Source organism: Arvicanthis niloticus, chromosome 8 (assembly GCF_011762505.2).
Source record: "Arvicanthis niloticus isolate mArvNil1 chromosome 8, mArvNil1.pat.X, whole genome shotgun sequence".
NCBI classification, from domain to species: domain Eukaryota; kingdom Metazoa; phylum Chordata; class Mammalia; order Rodentia; family Muridae; genus Arvicanthis; species Arvicanthis niloticus.
This window is the reverse complement of record NC_047665.1, coordinates 66,186,839-66,207,844: the sequence shown is the minus strand read 5'-3', so window position 1 is coordinate 66,207,844 and position 21,006 is coordinate 66,186,839. Positions and strand designations below refer to the sequence as shown.

At 39.9% G+C, this 21,006-nt stretch overlaps 1 protein-coding gene across 9 annotated transcripts in view; it reads right to left on the bottom strand.

Annotated features, from left to right (window-relative positions):
- Cacnb2 (calcium voltage-gated channel auxiliary subunit beta 2) overlaps window positions 1–21,006 on the bottom strand; it is a 350,616-nt gene that overhangs the window by 3,450 nt on the left and 326,160 nt on the right. For all 9 annotated transcript variants that reach the window (XM_076939526.1, XM_076939527.1, XM_034509698.2 and 6 more), the window contains 6 exons: window positions 19,168–19,248; window positions 18,675–18,733; window positions 8,191–8,300; window positions 4,549–4,700; window positions 1,766–1,861; window positions 297–485 (listed from right to left, as the gene is read on the bottom strand). In XM_076939526.1, the coding sequence (XP_076795641.1) occupies window positions 297–485; window positions 1,766–1,861; window positions 4,549–4,700; window positions 8,191–8,300; window positions 18,675–18,733; window positions 19,168–19,248 (687 nt within the window). The remainder of the gene's footprint in view (window positions 1–296; window positions 486–1,765; window positions 1,862–4,548; window positions 4,701–8,190; window positions 8,301–18,674; window positions 18,734–19,167; window positions 19,249–21,006) is intronic.

The following is a 21,006-nucleotide window of genomic DNA, read 5'->3' as shown; positions in this document are numbered from 1 at the left end:
GAGTAGATTAAAACTCATTACGATGGGGCATTTATATGGGACCTGTACCATTCTAGAGCCTTCACAGAGGAGAGGCTGGTATAGTGTGTTCAGTTCACAGCTTTTTGCTTACAGGTACACAACCCATACTGGACTGATAAAACTTGGTCAGATGGCACTTGGGCTTTTTTTAGTTTGATGAGCAAAGAATAGTAGACCAAGCATGATGTTTTTTTTTCCCCCAGGACTGACTCTCAAGGGCATCAGCTGAGTCAGCCCAGATTCTTTAGGAAGATCATAAAAGGAAGTGCTCTTACCTGTGAATTAGAGGCTAGGGTGGGGCTCAGAGGTAAAGTTGAGGTGGCTAGAGTCCGGCTAAGGAGAGGGTTGGGGAGGTTACTGCTAGGAGGGTGGGTGGCCTTCCAGTATGCCTCCAGATAGTCAGCAAGATGCTCGCAAGCGTCCTCAAGCTGGTTCTCATCCAAGATCACATCAAATGACTCCTGCTAAAATAAGCAGTTCAAATAGTATATTAGTGCAACCCAGGACCAAGTCTGTCTTCTCCCCAAACCCACAAGCAGAGGAGAGGACTTGCCTGTCTTATTTGTTCTTGCCCTGGTATTTTCTTTTCTGTTTTCTGACTCTCTTAGCGCATGTGCATGCGTGCTTGCATGTGTGTGTGTCCTCAAATCCTTAATTAAAACACTGAATGGTTAGTTGCTCAAAAATGGACAGCTGTTAGCATGATTGGTAAGGGCAATGCAGAAGAGTTAATTATCAGTTGTGAAAAACTAATACTGTGGTAGAAAAACATGAAAAATCTAAACAGTTTAGAAGTGTGCTTGTTCTTGAGACAGACTGTAGAAAGTTCTGGAAGCTAATGAGGCAAGATTAGGTCATGCAGTTTGGCAGAAATAGCCCAAACTACTGACATTTTGACATGATCCAAACTTAACACTTCAGTGTGGGGGAGAGGTCAGTGAGAGACCAGGTCCTTTACTTTTGAAGATTTAAAATTGTTGATCAAGAAATGTAACATTACTTTAATCAGTCAAATTCATAATTGTATCTTTTATAGTTTCTGAAATAGTCATACTTGAATAAATACTAGGTTGGATCTATAGTCTCAAAGTATAATACATAAAAGTAGGAATGTGATTCTGTGAGAAGTGCTTGCTGTGCAGTTGTTGGGCCCTGGTTTGAATCTAGACCTCATGCCAAAGCTAGATATATAGCATCAAGTTTTGATAATCCTAGCACTCCTATAAGAACACAGGGTGTAGACAAGAGAATCCTGAAATTAGCCAGCCAGCTAGCCTGTCCTATACTCTGGCCAACAAGACACCTTGTCTCAAAATGGAAGGTGGGGACCAACACCCATGTTTGTCCTCTGACCTCATTGTAGGCTGTGGAAAGCATGCTCACACCGGCATTCTTATACATAAAATTCAGTGTTTAGTTTGACATGGTCCACGTCAGTTTCTTAGACAACATGTTACATGTGGCTAGAAGTGGATAAGACCTAGACTCCAAAGAGGTCCATCTTACAAACCATAGTCCTATAATAGGAAGTGAGATCTGTATGTGATGCTTGTAGTGTTTTTGGAAGGGTAACCATTACCTGGCCTACACATGATCAAAACGAATGGTCACACAGGTTCTGGCATACTTCTTTAGAGTGAATACCATTGTAAGAGAGGAAGAGCCTCTTCCCACAGATACATTTTTTTTTTCCTAAGATGCAGGTATAATCTCTTAAGCTGTTTGCACCATGTAGATAACTTACCGGCGGACACTGGGCCAGTTTATCAGCTGCTACCATCTGGACATTGAGGTGTTTTGCTTGAGATTTCCCTCGAGATTTTATTAACCTTTGTAAAACCTGGAAAAGGTACAGTGTTGTAACAGGAATTTCTGTAGGTGGGTAAGCTACAGAGTATGTTATGGACTACTTTATATTTATCCCTGGATGAACAGCATGTATCATTGAGAAATAAAATACAATGTAGAGATTAACCACAAAATTAACATGCTTCCATAAATCTCTTGCAAGCTTTAAACACAAGTCTAAAGCTGATGCTGAGTTTTTTCCTGCCTAACACTTCTCAAAATTCCTGCCTCGTCACCTACTTAAATATATAAAAAAAATCATGAACCCCAAAGGGTCATTGTTTTTCGGGATATATTTCTAATATTTATCAAATATCTTAGCACTGTTAATTCATTTTAAAGTAAAAATCACTTTTTAAGAAACCAGAAGTGAGATTCCAGTGAATCAAATAACCCCTATTAAAAAATGGGGAATAGAGCTAAACAAAGAATTTTCAACTGAGGAATACTGAATGGCTGAGAAGCACCTAAAGAAATGTTCAGCATCCTTAGTCATTAGGGAAATGCAAATCAAAACAACCCTGAGATTCCACCTCACACCAGTCAGAATGGCTAAGAACAGAAACTCAGTTGACAGCATATGCTGGCAAGGATGTGGAGAAAGAGGAACACTCCTCCATTGTTGGTGGGATTGCAAGCTGGTACAACCACTCTTGAAAGCAGTCTAGTGATTCCTCAGAAAATTGGACATAGTATTACCTGAGGACCCAGCTATACCACTTTTGAGCATATACCCAAAAGATGCTCCAACATATAACAAGGACACATGTTCCACTATGTTTATAGCAGCCTTATTTATAATAGCCAGAAGCTGGAAAGAACCCAGATGTCCTTCAACAGAGGAATGGATACAGAAAATGTGGTACATTTACACAATGGAGTATTACTCAGCTATTAAAAACAATGACTTCATGAAATTCTTAGGCAAATGGATGGAACTAGAAAATATCATGAGTGAGGTAACCCAATCACAAAAGAACACAAATGGTATGTACTCACTGATAAGTGGATATTAGCCCAAAAGCTTGGAATACCTAAGATACAATTCACAGACCACATGAAGCTCAAGAAGAAGGAAGACCAAAGTGTGGGTGCTTCGGTCCTTCTTAGAAAGGGGAACAAAATATTCACAGGAGCAAATACAGAGACAAAATGTGGAGCAGAGACTGAAGGAAAGGCCATCCAAAGACTGCCCTACCTGGGAAATCATCCAATATACAGTCATCAAACCCAGACACTACTGTGGATGCCAAGAAGTGCATGGTGACAGGAGCCTGATATAACTGTCTCCTGAGAGGCTGTGCCAGAACATGACAAATACAGAGGCAGATGCTCACAGCCAAACATTGGACTGAGCACAGCATCCCCAATGGAGGAGTTAGAGAAAGGACTGAAGGAGCTGACGGGGCTTGCAACCCCATAGGAAGAACAATAATATCAACCAACCAGACCCCACAGAGATCCCAGGGACTGAACCACCAACCAAGGAGTACACATGGAGGGACCCATGGCTCTAGCTGCATATGTAGCAAAGGATGGCCTTGTCGGGCCTAAATGGGATGAGAGGCCCTTGGTTCTGTGAAGGCTTGATGCCTCAGTGTAGTGGAATTTGTGGGTACGAGAGGGTGGATGGGTGCAAGAGGGTGGGTGGGGGAATACCCTCATAGAAGCAATGGGGGGTGGGGGTGGGATAGGGGATTTCTGGGGGGTGAGAGAAACCAGGAAAGGGGATAACATTTGAAAGGTAAATAAAGTGTCTAATTAAAAAAAAATCTGAAATACCAGCTTCTGTACCCTGTATTCTGTAATGTATGGTTTTCTTGATATTTGTAAGGAGACCATTACAGAGATACACAGTTAAATAAAGGGGTTGTGCTAGCTGCCTGTCTTCAGAGAGCAGGTGACATTCTTTGATATTAAACTGAAGTCCAGCAAACTTATTGCTGTACAGACCTATGGCCATGAAGACTCAGCAGCTACTTGGAACAGCTTAATGTAGCATAGTATTACTGTTCTGTACTGAAATTCTGCTGGACTGTTCCCTATGTGACTCGTAAAGGTCACTCATGGCATTCTCTGTGAGCGACATGTTTCCATGCTACCTTGCTTAGCATTACTCTTGGTGGCAGCAAATGCTTCCTTTTGAAGTCTGACTGGTTTTGCTTAAGGAAAGATCTGCTAGGTAGTTAGGTACTTAAAATGAGCATCCTGTCAGAAGGCCTGAGAATAGGAGCTCCCAGCGCACTGGCATTGGTGTTTCTCTTTGAGACAGGTTCATTGTGGGCTGTTGCTGATCGCTTTAGTTCATTCTTATGTGAAACCTGCCCTGGAGTTGTCTGTAACTGTGAGAACACATGGATGCATTTGCTGCTACACTCTGCACCAGGCTTGGACTCCCAGCAGCTTTGTCACTGTGTATGCAGATGCCAAGAGTGATGAAGAGAAACATCCTAATGGCACTATGACTGCAGCTCCCACATCACAAACCCTCTGAAGTCATTTCAGCGATCCATGACCCACACTTTAGAGCCACTGCTCTGAGCCACACATTAACCATGCTCATTCTTCTTGTAAAACTTCTTGACTAGTGTGGAGCTTTTCAAAAACCATGTCCATGATGAAGGCATAAAACACATGACAATAAAATCTGAATATAGAGAAACAGTGCAACCCACTTACCTTAGGAGAGGAAATCTTTACGTACACTATGATAGGGGCCAAAGAGGTCTTACTGAGTTGAGCTGGGTGATTAATTGTATCTGCATCAAGGACTACCAATTGCAGTGTTCTTGCAAGTTCAAAAATCCTTTCAATTTCACTCTGAACTTCCGCTGTAAAGGTTTAAACAGAGTTCACTTATTTAAAAGGACACAATTGAAACTACAGGGAGCTGTAATAAAGTGGCACACTAATTCTTTATCCAGAGTGACAGCAGGACAGCTACTATTTTAATGATTATAGTCAACATGCTATTCCTCACACCTTTAGTACTGCAGCAACTGTTCCTTCAGCCAGCACCAAATGTCCCAGCTTTCCTTGCACATGAGCTTACCTCTATTGGGCCATCTGTTATGGAGAGATGTACAATGTAAAGAGAGAGGCATGAGGGTGCCTGTTAGAAGCTTGGCCTAAACTGCACTTGTGTTTTCCACCAATGAAGACATGGTACTAAGTATGACCTGTTCAGTCCATATAATGCTACTTGTATGTGTTTTCAAGGTTGGCCATTTGTTGCTGGATGACAAGTTGGCATGTTCTGCCCTGGGAAGGATCACCTCTCCAGTTTCCAGCTTTTCTCAGTTGCCTACAGTTGCTTGTGTAAGATTGAGGCCTCATGGCTTCTCTCCATCCAATTTGTCCTGTTTGTTGATGTCATCTTTGGCCAGCTCACAATTTTGCATTCAAGTTGGTGACACTTTACAAGTGTAGGTTCTGACATTACTAGGGATATACATATATGCATATATATATACACTTATATATGCAATAACAGTTTATAAAGAGAGACACCATGAATTTAAATGAGAGTAGGAAATGGTATGTGGAATGGTTTGGAGGGAGGAAAGCTAAGGGAGAAATATTGTAAATAAATTAGAATCTCAAAAAAATTTTAAGAGTGGTCTTATAAAATTCATGTTTCAATGGGCATTTTTCTACTAGAAGTAGCACATAGAATTACAGGGAATAACATCAGTTCATCTGCTCTCCAAAGATTCTACAGCAGGACTCCCAGGTTGACCATCTGGGGTAATGGGGATATTCTCTGCACTGCTGAGTTTGGTGGCTACTAACCACGTGAGGATATTCGGCACTTAAAATATAACTAGTCTGAATGAAAAGACTGGATTTTAGAATTGTAATAATTTAGTATTGAACTGTAAAGCACAACATGTATCTTGTAGTTATGACTGATGAGAGGGTCAAGTCCACGAGACTCTTTCACATCAGCCAACCGGGGCCTAAAAGTGCTTTAGTTTCTTTGATTTGTCTGTATGAATGGCAGGATGTTCTTGGAGATGATTTTAACTCATATATTCTTCTGTAAAATGCAATTCTCTAACTGCATAAAATTCTTTACTTGGATGATTTGGGAAACCACAAGCTTCACTTGATATACTAAATTCAAAATAATAGTGGTCACACAGCACCCTGATAGATTTTTGCTACAATAAATACTACATATTCCATCTGATAAAATTTAGTAGATTATAAGAAACACAGGGAATAGAATTTCACAAATGATAAACACAGCAAAATTCTGACCATCAGAAACCTTCAGAATCAGTAGTACAGTTTTTTTTTCAAGAAAAAAATTGTGAAAAGTGAGAGATTTGAGACTGAACTACAATATGTGGACTGTATCCTATTTAGATAGTGGTTTATATACTTGTAATTAATCAACTTTGTAAAATATGTCTATGATTTACTCCAATAATCTGTGCATGGAGAGTGAAGATTCAATAAAACAATACTGGCTACAAATAGTTCTTTAGCTTTGCAGAGATACCCATTGAAAGTGTCCCCACCACTAAGTATTCCACAGGTGTCATGGCTAGAATGCCATTTCCTCCCAAAGGCTTTCCATGTATTCAGTGATCCCCTCCTCAGGTTATTCTCTGCTCCCTGGGCTCATGAGCCACTGACCAGCTGTCTGCAGTTTTCATTTCATTTACATCTATGGTTTGCATCCTTTATTTTTGTGAGCCTGGCACCTATGATACTGCCTAGCAATGGTTGGTTCTCTAATGCCTTAAGAATAAACTCTTTAGCAAGCTCCTTTATATCTTACCCTACCTCTTATGGTATGCCTTCTATTTCCCTTTTCTTTCAACTATACACTTTAGCCAAAGTGACATGTTTTTCAGAAGCTTCTTATAATTGCCATTGTCTCAAATCATCACCTCATTGCCTCCTCAACCTCTTTCCTTTCTGCACACTTCCAAGTTGCAAGTCTCAGCTCAGGATGCCTCCTGGGAAAGCCATCCCCGTGGCCTACACCTTCTGCATTGGCACTGGGTTCACCACTAGAACACTGCTTTCATTCTGCACTCCAGCGGCTCCTATTTGCCTTATTGCTGTTGTAAGCTCCTGGGTACAGAGGCTGTAGGAAATCCATTCTTCTACTTTCAGGCTTTAGCATGTTGTTTGATACCTACTACATATGCAGTAAAATACATGGAGCAGAAGAGGCATTCAAAATCCCGCTGTTGGTCATTGTAAGTAAACTGCTTGACTTTGTTAATTGGTTAAATCTATGAAATGATCTTTTGTAACAATCTCCATAAGTACCAAATAAATAAGAAATTACTATAAGCAAAATTTATCACATTTTCCTCCAAAACTATAAAATGGGGAGTCAGGCTGCTTTTAAACTTATAATCTTTCTGAATCAGCCTCTGCTACACTGGGGTTATAGGTATGTGTACCACATCTACATAATCTATTTCTAGACTTGTGTCACTAAACATCATTGAGGGCTTTTTAGGCAGGGAACAAAATGTGTGGACATATGGACATATGCCCACAGAGGTCAGAAGAGGATGTTGGATCCCTTGAAGCCTGAGTTACAAATGATTACTAATCAGCTGCCTAATGTATACTAGGAACTGAATTCTAGTTCTCCAAGAGCAGCAAGTACACTTATTCATTGATCTATCCCTCCAGGCCCCCAAAAGAGACTTTTTATGAAGTATTACAAAAGATAATTTTCCCTATGTATACTTATAGTTCAGAGTAACTGAAAAACTTGTTTGCTAAAGCCTTGCCTCCCAAAGGGTTTACATATTTACATAAAGAATCAAATGAACCTAAACATGTCTGACAACTTTTAGGAAATGTATAAGACCCTAAACCTAGCAATTTAATAGTTAAAAGTATACTAGTAATTAAACACAAAGCACATATTTCAGGAGGTCTACTGGAAGGTCTGAATTTTACTTTATCATACATTAATCAACAATATCCAACCACATCCCAACAAATACATCAAAGTCCTCACACTGCTTTTACAAATAAAAATACTGATGTAACTCAGGACAGACAGAAATTGGTTTCCTCTGTTATCACTCTCAGATACAAATCATACTGTTTAAATATTACTTCACCACTGATGTAAATATTCATCAAGCAAACCACAGTGCTGATAGCAAGTGGGATCACTTAAACTATCTCAATAATCTACACTATGAAAGACTGTAAACTCGCTGGTGACATGGATTTTTCTTCATGGTACCTATAGTTATTCTCTACAGATCTGCTCACTGTTACTGGTAGGTAAGGAATATTTAAATAGCTTAAGCTCATTGGTATTGGCTGACTTACCTAAGCTTGACCTTGTGTTGGATCTTTCTATTATTGCATGCTTACTGGGATTGTTTAATACTGAGCGTTTGGCGAGGGAGATGTCAGCAGTGACTCTTGTGATGGATATCCTGTTGGAGGAAAAGAAAACCTAAGATTATTAATCTAATACAACAGAAGTGTGTGTCCAAAATGTAAAGGATGGCTGATATATGTGTGCATATGTATATATACACATATATACTCCATATATGCATATGGAGCTGGAGAGATTGTTTAGTAGTTAAGAGCATTTGCTCTTTCAGAGAAGCCAGGTTTGGTTTCTCACATCTACATGGTGGTTCACAACCATCTGTAATTCCGGTTACAGGGGATCCAGTGCCCTCTTCTGACCTCCATGTGCTCTAGGCAAACGTGATGAATATATATATACATGGAGGCAATATATTCAATAAACATAAACTTAAAATATGCATGTGTAAGTAGAAACATATATTTGTGAACCACCATGTAGGTATGAAAAACCAAACCTGGCTTCTCTGAAAGAGCAAATGCTCTTAATTACTAAACAATCTCTCCAGCTACACACACACACACACACACACACACACACACACACACACAGAGAGAGAGAGAGAGAGAGAGAGAGAGAGAGAGAGAGAGAGAGAGAGAGATACATATTTCAAAACAGACTTTTTAGAAGAGACAATAATTTATTATGCATCTTTCTTGCCCAGCATTTAATTGTTGCTTACCAAGTCTCATTAAATTGTATCTGACACTAGAAAAAGATCCACATTTGCTGATGAAAAATAAAAAAGAAACTACAGGAAGACCTATAATAACATTGTGTTACTGTAAACAAAACCAATGATTACTATTATTCAAACTGTGATTTGTACATACAGTCTTAGTCCAGTGCTATGACACATGAAGAAAAAGGTGGCAGACCAGCCTTCCTTCAGAGAACTAAGAATCCAGTGACAGAGATGGAGACTGACCATGGACTCTGGATGGTGACCATATGATATGAGGAGTTTATGTACACTATGTACAGTAAGATGTTGAAAGGATTCCATATGGCGTAGAAATAAAGTAATCATATGTGCAAGGTGAAAATAAGGAGAAGCTTGTATGTGACAAAGCTGAGTATTTGGGAAATATTCACATAGGCATTAGGAAAAACGTGAGACAAAGCAAGACAGAGTGTCCCCAAAGAAGCTGGTGACAGTAAGACCAAAACCAAGAGGCTTGGTTTAAAAGTCTGTTCTAAAGGTAGAATGCCCCAGAGCACCAAGTGGCCTGGTAAGAAATACTTGTCTGTTTGGTATAAAACAACAGACTTACCTACAGGTTGTAAATCATAGGGTCCCTGATTAGAGGGACATTAGGTGGCAAAGGAAAAATGATTCTGACTGCTGAGTTCTCATCCTACTTCATCTTGATGTTCTAGAAGCCCAGCTTATGTTCATTACATTTACATCCTCTGGGTGTCAGAAAGGAAGCTGCCTTTATGGACAAACAGCACAGCGACTAAACTACATGTATACCACTGGTCTCCTGTATAAAATACTCAGCAAGAGTATCTTACAAGGAAACATGAAGCCAGAAAGTACTGCCTAGAAGCACAGACCTCGCTGCTTATGCCTGTTTACCCCTTCCTTAAATATAAGAACATGCCTAGGCACCTTTGTAAATGTCTTACAGGAGAGGCTATGAAACAGCCAACTATTAGTAAATACCTTGAAGGCTAAGTTATGTTCATAGAATTGAAGCAAAATTTATGCTTAAAAGCTCAAGAGTAAGAAGGCTTTTAGAAATTAAGAAAAAATGACAGTAGAAATCAAATGGGTGAAAGGATGAAGTTAGGGTTCCTCTGAAAGAATACAAGTAAGGAGAAAATAGGACAGGAAAGCTTGAGAATTAAAGAATTGCCCAGCAGTTCAAATTCCAATGAGTTATAAGCTAAAGAACTAATTCCAGAATTAGGAGTCCGGAGTTTTATATTAAAAGCATCTAGCATTGATGAAAATCCATACCAGACATAAATCCCATCACACCAGGAACCAGAAACCCAAAAAAACTTCCAAAGAAAAATAAGGCTTTAAACTTCTCAAGAGCAACAATGGCACCAGAAGATTACAGAGCAAAAGCCTTCAGAATCCCCTGGCCAAGGCCAAGTGCCACAGGGCAAACTTGTCTTCCCAGCACTTGGAAGGAGGAAGCATGTGGACTCAGTAGTCCAAGATCAGCCCCAGCTACATAGTGAGACCCCATCTCAACAGCAAAAGAATCCTTAACCAATTACATTATCAGTTAAGTAGGTTGATTGAAGACCTTCTTGGACATTCCAGATAATCATTCTAGGAATAAGATTGAAGGATCTGTTTGACCTTGGATCTGTAAACCCTTCCATTTCAGTCACAGTGGAGAGAAGACAAGGGATAGAGGAGCACCAACCCAAAAGCAAGTAGAAGAAATCCCTAAGGATGGTGGGCAGTATGCCAGGATGTTAGCACAAAATGCTCTTGTGAACTTGGGGATGAGGTGGAAGGCATCACCAGGGAAGCTCCAGCTGTGCCTCATATAATAGGGTTCCCTGTATGCTGAGCACAGAGCACACATGGTTACTAAAGTCATCATTTGCTTCTGGTCTGGGCCTGAGCACTGAGCAGATCCTGGGTGGCAGCTCTGCCCCAAATCTCACAGAACCCAGAGAAAGCAGGCCTCTCGGGAGCTCTAACCCAGGCAGTATCTTAGGTAAGGAGACAGCAACACCCACTCCAAACACGGAGTAACTGGGACCCACTAAAAGAGAGAATTCACTCCTGGCCGAGAGCACTGGTTCCTTCCATTATGCGCCATAGCACTGAGCAGATCTTGGGCCCCAGCTCTAACCCCAGTAGTAACACCCAACCCACACAATTCTGAAACAACAAAGATAATAGGAAAGACAAGCTCCAGTCAGAGACAGGACAAGTTGCACTAAAGAGATCCAGATGGCAAAAGGCAAGCTCAAGAACATAAGCATCAGCAACCCAGGGTACTTGGCATCATTAGAACTAGTTCTCCATCACAAGAAAGTCCTGAATTTCCCAAATCACTAGGAAAGCAAGATTGAGATTTAAAATCACTTCTAATGATGATGATAGAGGTCTTTAAGAAGGACATAAATAACACTCTCAAATAATTTGAGGAGAACACAGGTAAACAGGTAGAAGCCTTTAAAGAGGAAACACAAAAATCCCTTAAAGAATTACAACACAACCAAGCAGGTGAAGGAATTGAACAAAACCATCCAGGACATAAAAATAAAAGTGGAAACAATCAAGAAATCACAAAGGGAGACTACCCTGGAGATAGAAAACCTAGGAAAGAAATCAGGAGTCATAGACACAAGCATCACCAACAGAATACAAGAGGTAAAAGAGAGAATCTCAGGTGCAGAAGATACCCTAAACAATATTGACACAACTGTAAAAGAACATGCAAAATGCAAAAACTTCTTAAGACAAAACATTCAGAAAATTTAGGACACAATGACAAGACCAAACCTAAGGATAATAGGTATAGATGACAGTGAAGATTCCCAACTTAAAGGGCCAATAAATATCTTCAACAAAAGTATAGAAGAAAACTTCCCTAACCTAAAGAATGAGATGCCCATAAACATACAAGAAGCCTATAGAATGCCAAATAGACTAGACCAGAAAAGAAATACCTCCCGTCACATAATAATCAAAACACCAAGTGCACAAAACAAAGAAAAAAATATTAAGTGTAGTAAGGGAAAAAGGCCAAGTAACATATAAAGGCAGACCTATCAGAATTACACCAGACTTCTTACCAGATACTATAAAAGCTAGAAGATACTGGACAGATGTCATACAGACCCTAAGAGAACACAAATGCCAGCCCAGGCTACTATACCCAGCAAAACTCTGAATTACCATAGATGGAGAAACCAAGATATTCTATGACAAAACCAAATTTATACAATATCTTTCAACAAACCCAGCATTACAAAGGATAATAGCGGGGAAAGCTCCAATACAGGGAGGGAAATTATACCCTAGAAAAAGCAAGAAAGTAATCCTCTTTCAACAAATTCAAAAGAAAATAGCCACACAAAGATAATTCCACCTCTAATAACAAAAATAACAGGAAGCAACAATCACTGTTCCTTAATATCTCTTAACCTCAATGGACTCAATCCCCTAATTAAAAGACATAGGTTAATGGGCTGGATACATAAACAGGTCCCAGCATTTTGCTGCATACAGGAAACCCACCTTAGTTACAAAGACAGACTTTACCTTAGAGTAAAAGGCTGGAAAACAATTTTTCAAGCAAATGGTCCTAAGAAACAAGCTGAAGTAGCCATTCTAAAATCTACAGCCCAAGAACACAAAGGGAAGGGCTCATGGCTCCACCTATATAGGTAGTTGAGGGTGGCCTTGCCAGGCATCAGTGGAAGTGGAGGGCCTTGGTGCCTGAAAGTTTGGATTCCCTAGTGTTGGAGAATTCGAGAGCAGAGGGGCAGGAATGGGAGGATGGTGGGAGCACACCCTCATAGTAGTTGGAGGAGGGGGGATGGAGTAAGGGGTTAGGCATCAGTGGAAGTGGAGGGCCTTAGTGCCTGAAAATTTGGATTCCCTAGTGTTGGGGAATTTGAGAGCAGGGAGGCAGAAATGGGAGGATGGTGGGAGCACACCCTCATAGAAACTCCCAGAATTATATGGATTAGACATGACAGAGGCAGGCCGCCAGAAGACTAGATTCCAGAATTCAAACAAAAAATTATCTTGATACTAAAATTTGTTTTGAGAATTGTATATTGCAGAATACACAGCCTTGGTGTATCTACTCATCAAGCAAGCTGAGCAGACCTGCTCGAACCTCTGATGTCCTGGAATTCCAGCTGGATGCAGTGAAGACACATCATCAGAGGCTTATCAATTTACTCTTCCCCTTGCCCCTCTTCTAATATTTCAATGCCCGTAATCAGCTTGAAGAAGTTAATGAACAGTCAGCACCCCTATTCCCTGGGCTTGGGGACTGAGGTAGTTAATATTGGGCTGTCTTTCTAGGGAAAAGTAGTGGTTTTGTTGAACAGGGAGGATTAGCTAGGATTTATTGCATCGTCATAACCTATTGGTAGAAATATGTATAACTGTTATTAAGATGAAGTTATAATTTCTTAAATGGCACAGAATTTACTTTGATTTCAAATTTAAGGTTTACATTGGTACGAGTTTCTTATTGATATAAAAGTGAGATTAATATTGTTACTCTCATAGATAGGCATTGTGCCTATATAACACATTTAGGAACACAAGGCTAAAACCCAGTCCTTCTTTAACTTTTTTAACTGATTTGAGATAGTTAGCTTATGAGTTAAGGGCCTACAGCAAATTCATGGCCCTGAGTTTATTGTTAGGGTGTTTTCTATATTTTATTTAGAAATAGCTGAGAGGAGTTAACAGACAACAGTCCAGATTGCCTTAAATGGATAGTTGATTCTCAAAATGTCAGAAGTCCACAGAATTGACGTTACATACATTTCTATATTAATGTTAATTTTGATTAGAGACCTGTCTGCTCCTGACAGCTTCCTGTCTTGGATTCTAAGAAGAAATTGAACATCTTTGGAGTTATTCCAATTGTGGTGAGTCAGCCACTAGGCGAGAATTGCCTCTTTCCATCTACAGACAAATTACTGTCCAGAAAAGGACACACTTGTGGAATAGTTGACTGATTATATCTGCCAAGACAGAGTAATCAACCCTTAATAATCCTGCATCACTAGGTCTGTCAGATGATCCTGGGTCAGAAGGCTGAAGATCAGATGCTCCCGCATTTTGTAGTATAGGGAGTGTCCAGGTGTTCAGCGGTTTCTATAAATTGGCTAAGTTTTAGAAGCTATGCCTTGTGCTTCCCATAATTTCAGTTAACTCAGTCATTCTGGATTTCTGACAGGGTTGAAGACTTACAGTCTCATAGCCAATCCTGGCTATTTACTTTGAGAGAAAAGATTTGAGAGGATGGTTTTCAGCTGACGTTCATTCTAAAGCCAAGACAAAAGCCAGGTTCAGAACTATGTATTTTAGTTAGGAGAGATGACAGAGGTTCTAGTTAGTCTAAAAAATGATGGACTGGGTATTAGGTTTATCTTGTACCTTACTGACACAAATTGGTATAGTTATGCTCTAATTGTATTTTGGGAGAAAAATTTTATCTTAACAGGAAGGGTGATATGTAGGAGGAGCTAAGGTGGGAGGAGTAAGGAGAGGAAGAGGGGGACATGGAGGCGGATGTTCGAGTGTCTCAGCCAGTCAAAGATAGTTGATATATCTAGGTTAGGTATTGGGTTACACTTCTGATTGTATGGGCATCTTGTTATTCAGCAGTACCAAACTTATAAAGCCCTTGATTAACATTAAAACAATTGTATAAAAGTGAAAAGGAGAAGGGAATATGGGATAGGGGTTTTCTAGGGAGGGGAAATCGGGAAAGGGTTGGCATCTGAAATGTAAATAAAATATCCAATAAAAAATAAAAAAAATAAAGTCATCATTCCTAAAGTGCACATACTTAAAGAACGCCTGCTATATGCTCACATGGGTCAAGTGTATTTACCTGGGCAACGTAGTAAGATGATTCCCATCCCCATATCATAAAAAAGGTTCTTTCATAGAATATAAATGCTTATGTAGGAACAAAGATGGCAGAGAAGCAGACCGATACCTGATGTCAGTGTGGCAAGTGCCATGAAGAAATTAAGGCAGATAAGTGAGGATGGAGGTAGAACAGCATCGAAAGTATAATTCTGAACTGTCCATTAACATGGGGTATAGACTTGGAAGGAGGAAGTCTATGGGTAATGAAGGAAGGAGATTCCAGGTAGATGGAAGAGCAGAGTGAGCATCTAAGTGATAAGTATCTTAGTGTTTTATCCAGGTGGGACACATGGAATACTGATGGCCATAGGTCTCCTTAGGTGCCTCAGTGGTAACATGTCTACAAACTGCCTATGTGGTAGCCTTTCTACGCTTCATAATCATTATCAATTTGAATCTTCCCCTAAATAATTGAAAACCTAAGGGCAAAATTTCTGGAGATAATTAGGTTTGGAGTAGTAGTCCTCAACCCTTGCAGATTATCTAAATCATCAAATAAGCATCGAATAATAGAGATGTCCTTATCTTAGCCTCTGAATTTGGCCTAGGACAAAATAGGTTGTAGACCCTTAAGAGGGTTGTTATTCTGTTTTCTAGATATACTCTATGTCACCTAGGCTGGTATCAAACTTAAGCTCTTTCTGCTGCAGCCTTCTGAGTACTGGAATTACAGGTATGTATCACTAAGCCTGGTCTCCCTGCTGCCTTTCTCACCAGTAATTGTGTTGAGCAGCCAGTATATAAAACCATTAATTTTGGAGACGTCTCACATTTCCTACACCAGACAATGAAGTGATGTAATGTTTCCCAAGATTATTGATTTCCACTTAGAGTCCTTCACAGACTATTCTGAAAGCAATGTCTACTACCCCTGCAGCAATTTGGCACATATTCCAAACAGTTCAGGGCTGACAACTGACATTTTGAAAGTCACTATGGAAGAAAGCCATCTTTACCCCAGCTGGTAATTTGCCTTCTTCACTACTTCCTTGTTGTTAATGTGTCTGTTATTGTTCTGCAAGTTACAAAGATCCCTTCACCTACATCACAGAAGTGGTTCTGGCAGGTCCAGCTGCTCTGCTGCTCCGGAAGAGAGAAGAGAATTTACAGGCTCTTCTTTGATGCAGCGTCCACACTGTTTCACAGCCTTCAGTGACTCTGACTGCTCTCCAGAGTTCCCACAAATGAGCTTAACTGTGAGGACTTAATACTGAAGTTCTTGGCAGCCTAGAACCATTGTGTGGCCAACATGCCCCATCATAGTTTTCCCTTGTAGCCCTAACAGTTTAAAAATATAATGTATTGAATTATAAAGATTACTTCAGTTCTCTTTTAGAGTTCTGTGCACACACACATCTGAGTTTTCTGACAAGTTTACACTCTGTGTCTGTCTTGCTTTGCCAACATTCAAGGCATTTAATGGAATGGTTACTCTAGATATGCTTCCAAGGGTAAAAGTGATATTTTTACATCTTTTGAAATTCTACTTTAGGGGTTCCGAACCTTCTATGGTTTTAGTAACCCTTTGCGCATGGTCACAGGTCTAGAATGTTCAAGCACAGCACCTACTTCAAGATGGGTAAAGCAAGCCCATCTAATACACATGGAAAATATTTTTGTCTAGAAACAAGAGATTGGCCCTACATACTGTTATTTTGTTGATTTGCTTCCCAGATAAAAATCAGCCTGGCTATGTGATTCCATAGAAGATGCGTCTGAGATCCAGATTCATAAAAGCTCAGGACTGGACAGAAGTAGTAAGTCAAGCAAATCTTACTTGTCCATTTTTTTTTTTGCATTTAGAAAACAGCAATGAGTATTTAATCTATCTATCTATCTATCTATCTATCTATCTATCTATCTATCTATCTATCCATGCATCCATCCATCCATCCATCCATCCATCCATGCATCCATCCATCCATCTATCCATTCATCCATCCATAAATCCATCTAGAGACATCATGCTATCCACATTAGCAGAATTTGGGGGCTAAGCAGATAATCCCAGACTGTGATAAATGACAGAATCAAGAACAGTGAAATAAAAGTCAAACTAGAACCATTCAAAGCATGTCTTTTCTAGCACAAATGATCAGCTATTTCATAAAGTTAATAAATAAAGTCTAATGGCATTTGGCTCCATAGCCCTTTAATGTAATAACTTTGGTACTTTTGAAATACAGTTGTAGTTCCTCTTCCTGTTTCTTTCAGTACTTTGCTTCATCACATAGGCTATCAGTTGTGCTATAAGTTTCCCTGGCTGTATAAGCGATGATTGTATGTGCAGGCACAGTCTGTACAACACTGCATGGAAGTCTGAAAGGGCGTTGAAATGTACAAGTGTGATCAGTTATATTTTTCTTGTTAACATAGAGAAAGAAGACTATGGGAAGGGACTAAATTTATCGTGTTGGAAATGCAGACATGCATGGTAGCCCTGCATCCTTTTGGGTTTGCCTGTTATCTAGTTGCAGTTTAAACCTTGAGGTTTTTACATTCTAGATTTTTATCATGTCTTTGATGGCTTAGGAATTGGCTTAGTGTTTACTATGACGTTGCGTTGATGAGTCAAGCCTGTCTTTAAGTAGTTATACATACCTTCTGATGTCTCTATGATTGCAGAAAATTGTTTCCTGAAGTTCAATTTCACCCAAGTAGATATTTGTCATGTTTGTGTAGTGTGTTTGTGTCTGGGGTACTATAATTCTCATACCATGTCCATAAACTAAACTTGGCCTGACCCCTGAGAGGACCAGAGTCCACAAAACACTGAACCACCCTGCCCTCACATTCTAGCTGGAGAATGATTACAAAAAAGTTATACACACAAAAGAACACCAGAAAAATGGAGAAGGGAGAAAGGCCACATTACCAGAAGATGTGAAGGAAAAGTTCATACCAGCAAAAGCCAGTCAGTGTGTGGGCATGGGCCTGGCTGGCTGCAGCTCAGGTAATGCTAATGAAGGTGGTATCAGCAAGAGTCTGACTGGAGTGGCTATGAAGGCAGGAGAGTGAATACACTATGTGTGATCTTGTGTCCTGCTATGAAGAAAGGGGGAATGAGGCAGCTGGGTGAATGGTGGGAGGGGTTAGGTCAAGTGTGAGGTCAGCTATAGATAGTAGAGTCTGTACTAGGACAGGATGGGGGAAGGTTGGTGAGAACAATGTCACATTGTAGTGTAAGAAGGAAATGAGGGATATGGTGGTTGTAGGTAAGTAAGTTAACCACTGCAAGGAAAACCATAGGATGGGGAACCACAGAGCCTTTAGGCAGTCATGCAAGTGTGGGTAAAGGTAATGGGGTACATGTCTTTTCCTGTCTTCTAATCCTCCTGCCTCCAGAAAGAAGTACTCCTTGGTCTAGCTCTGGTGCTAGGGTTCTGGGCATGTGCCTGTCCCGCCTTGCCTGGTTTCTTAATGAGACAACACTACAAGTACACTGGGGGACAGTGTAGAGAGAAGAGGTTAAAGGTTGAAGGGGAGAGGATGGCAGGAAGATCTTGGAAGAAGGGGAGACTGAATAGAAGAAGGCAAGCCCGGGATTATCTGAACAGCTGTAAGGAACCCTTGGCTCATAAATTGGAGGTAAGACAATGAACAGAGGTGGGGACCACAGTCAGCTTATAGATGCAGGTTCAGGGACCAGAATATCCTGGGTTGAGAATACACCACACAAACAGTGGATCAGGTTGCATTAAATGAAGCCTACTTCCTCTCAGAAAGAGCAAAAACCAATTTACTCTTGGGATCAAATATCTGCCCCACAGGGTTTGACCATCTTCAAGACAGAAATACACAAAACCAGCATTGTAAAATACTTACCGCCCTTCAAATCTGTGTTTTAGAAAATCAAACAGTGCTTTTTGCATCATATCTGTGACCTGTAATTGAATAGTAAATTAAAATGTGAGAAAAATCTGACGATAAAAAAAATTGTTACTGAGCACGAGAACCGGTGTTACTTGGCTTTGCTAACACATAAAAGTGAGGTTATCACGTGTTCTGTTTTTAAACCCTAAGGAAACGACAAGGTAAAACTTCTGAGCTTAGGATGTTTTAATGGCAAGCAATTGCTTTACAAGGGCTTGCAGGCATTCTCTGTTTGACACTGTTTCCTGGATGTGGTGGGTTGTAACTAGCAGGAGTATCCAAGGCAACCTTCAAGAAAGCAGAATGCATATACCACAGCCAGCAAAGCAGCATGCTCTGCTGCCCTGAGCCAAATTCAAACTCAGTCCATTCAAGTGGCAGGGTGTAGTCATGGAGACATAGGCATAGGCCAAGTGTGCTACAGACAGTGGCACCCCAAACTCACCTCATACCCCTTCAGAGAGGGGCCCACCAGCACCACTGGTCGCATGGAAGGTACCACATCATAAGGAGGAGTGTGCTCTGTCTGCAGATAAATGAAAGTTTTAGACTTTTAGACTTCGAGTTTTAGACTTCTCAAAGGCAATGGATCTGAAGTACTTTCTGTATAAGGTCATCTTTTCTGAATTCTAATATACAAGGCCCTGAGTTTTCAGACAAGTATTTTAATAATTGCCTCTTTTCTAAGTAAATAAACCCAATGAAAAATTGGTATGTTTATTTTCCTAAGTTTAAGTTACTGAGTAGTCTTTGGTTTCCTTGCATTGAACTAGTAGGTAGAACAAACAGAAATATGCTCAATGCAGACTGGGTGCCTTAGGTTTGACTGTGCACTGCTGAGTTACTCTTCAGGTATACTTGGGTTCTCTGAAGTGTTGAACAGATCACAGTTAATTATGAAAGAAAGATAAACCCCTGCTTCCTTTGCATGTGAAATGTTGGCCTTAGCCATATACCACCTACTTTCCAAGCATGTGTCTCTAACTGCCAAATGCCTGGAATGCCACTGAGATTATGAGGAAGCAGAAGGTGGCTTGCATGCATGCTCCAGAACAGCAGTCATTACCGTTGGTCACAGCTTCATGATTAATGCTTTGTGATTTGGGGCCTCTGGGTTTTTTGTTTTTGTTTTTTTCTTTTTTTTTTTTTTTGTGACATTTATCAACTTTTCAAATCAAGATTTATGTGTATTGGAAGGAAGGTTAACAATTTGTCATAATTTGACTCCCTTGCATATCTAACCTGTTTCTGAAACATGCATTAGCGCGTTTCTGTTCCATAACTGATTCATGCCTTTCAGTAGGTAATTTGTTACATTTTAAAGAAGACCAGGGCAGGAGTTAAATGTTATTGCCATTTCTAAAACTATCACAATTCAGCTTGATTTCTTCAATTAAAAATTTGAATTCAGATAACACAGTTAGCTTGGGGAAATATAAATATTTGTAGTGGGCAGCTGTAAAGTGATGCAGAACTACGCTTTTTTAATGCATAAGGGCAGGGGAGAGGGGTTGCAGACACTTGATGAATAAATAAATTATCAGTGTCATGAGCTCTGTAAGACATATCCTCCCTTAAAGAGCATCTAACAAATATATTTAAGTGTCACACCTAACAAAAGAAATTTTCTTTATGCTATTTTAAGGATTTGATCAACTGAGGTACATGTAATAGCTGCATCATTGTGTCACTGAAAAGCACCTGGCTTGCTTAAAATCACCCATCACAAACTCGCTGTATTTTGATATTTCTGTTGCTCATGGGCTATTTAGATGCACATCAAATTAAATGGTGTCAACCACACCAGTACTTGTAGACCGTATAATTAAAAGAAAAAAATATATTACTGTGAAAGGACTATTCACCTTTTTTTTCTGCTGAACATTTTCCCTAGTACTCAAAACTTCCATTTAATAGACATAATAAAGGTAAATGCACATTTGAATGAAATAAAAAACCCAAGACAAACACAGTACAGTAACATCACAAAAAGCCAGACAAGCAGACAAGCAGCATCCTAAAAGCAACCTAAAACACAGAAGACAGCTAGTGTGGACTCATACACAGCCAACTCTCTTGTCCTGTGTTCTATGTTATCACAGAATAAGCAACTGTGACAAGAATGAGCAACTGTGCCGCAGGCATCATAAGCGTAATTATTATGTGATTATGAAATATATTACTTGGGTTTGCACTGAAAATATCTAGAAGTCTATATATCCTTTTGATGCTACAGTAAGACCCCTCTACCCTTTCATTATTATTTATAGGATTATAAATTGCC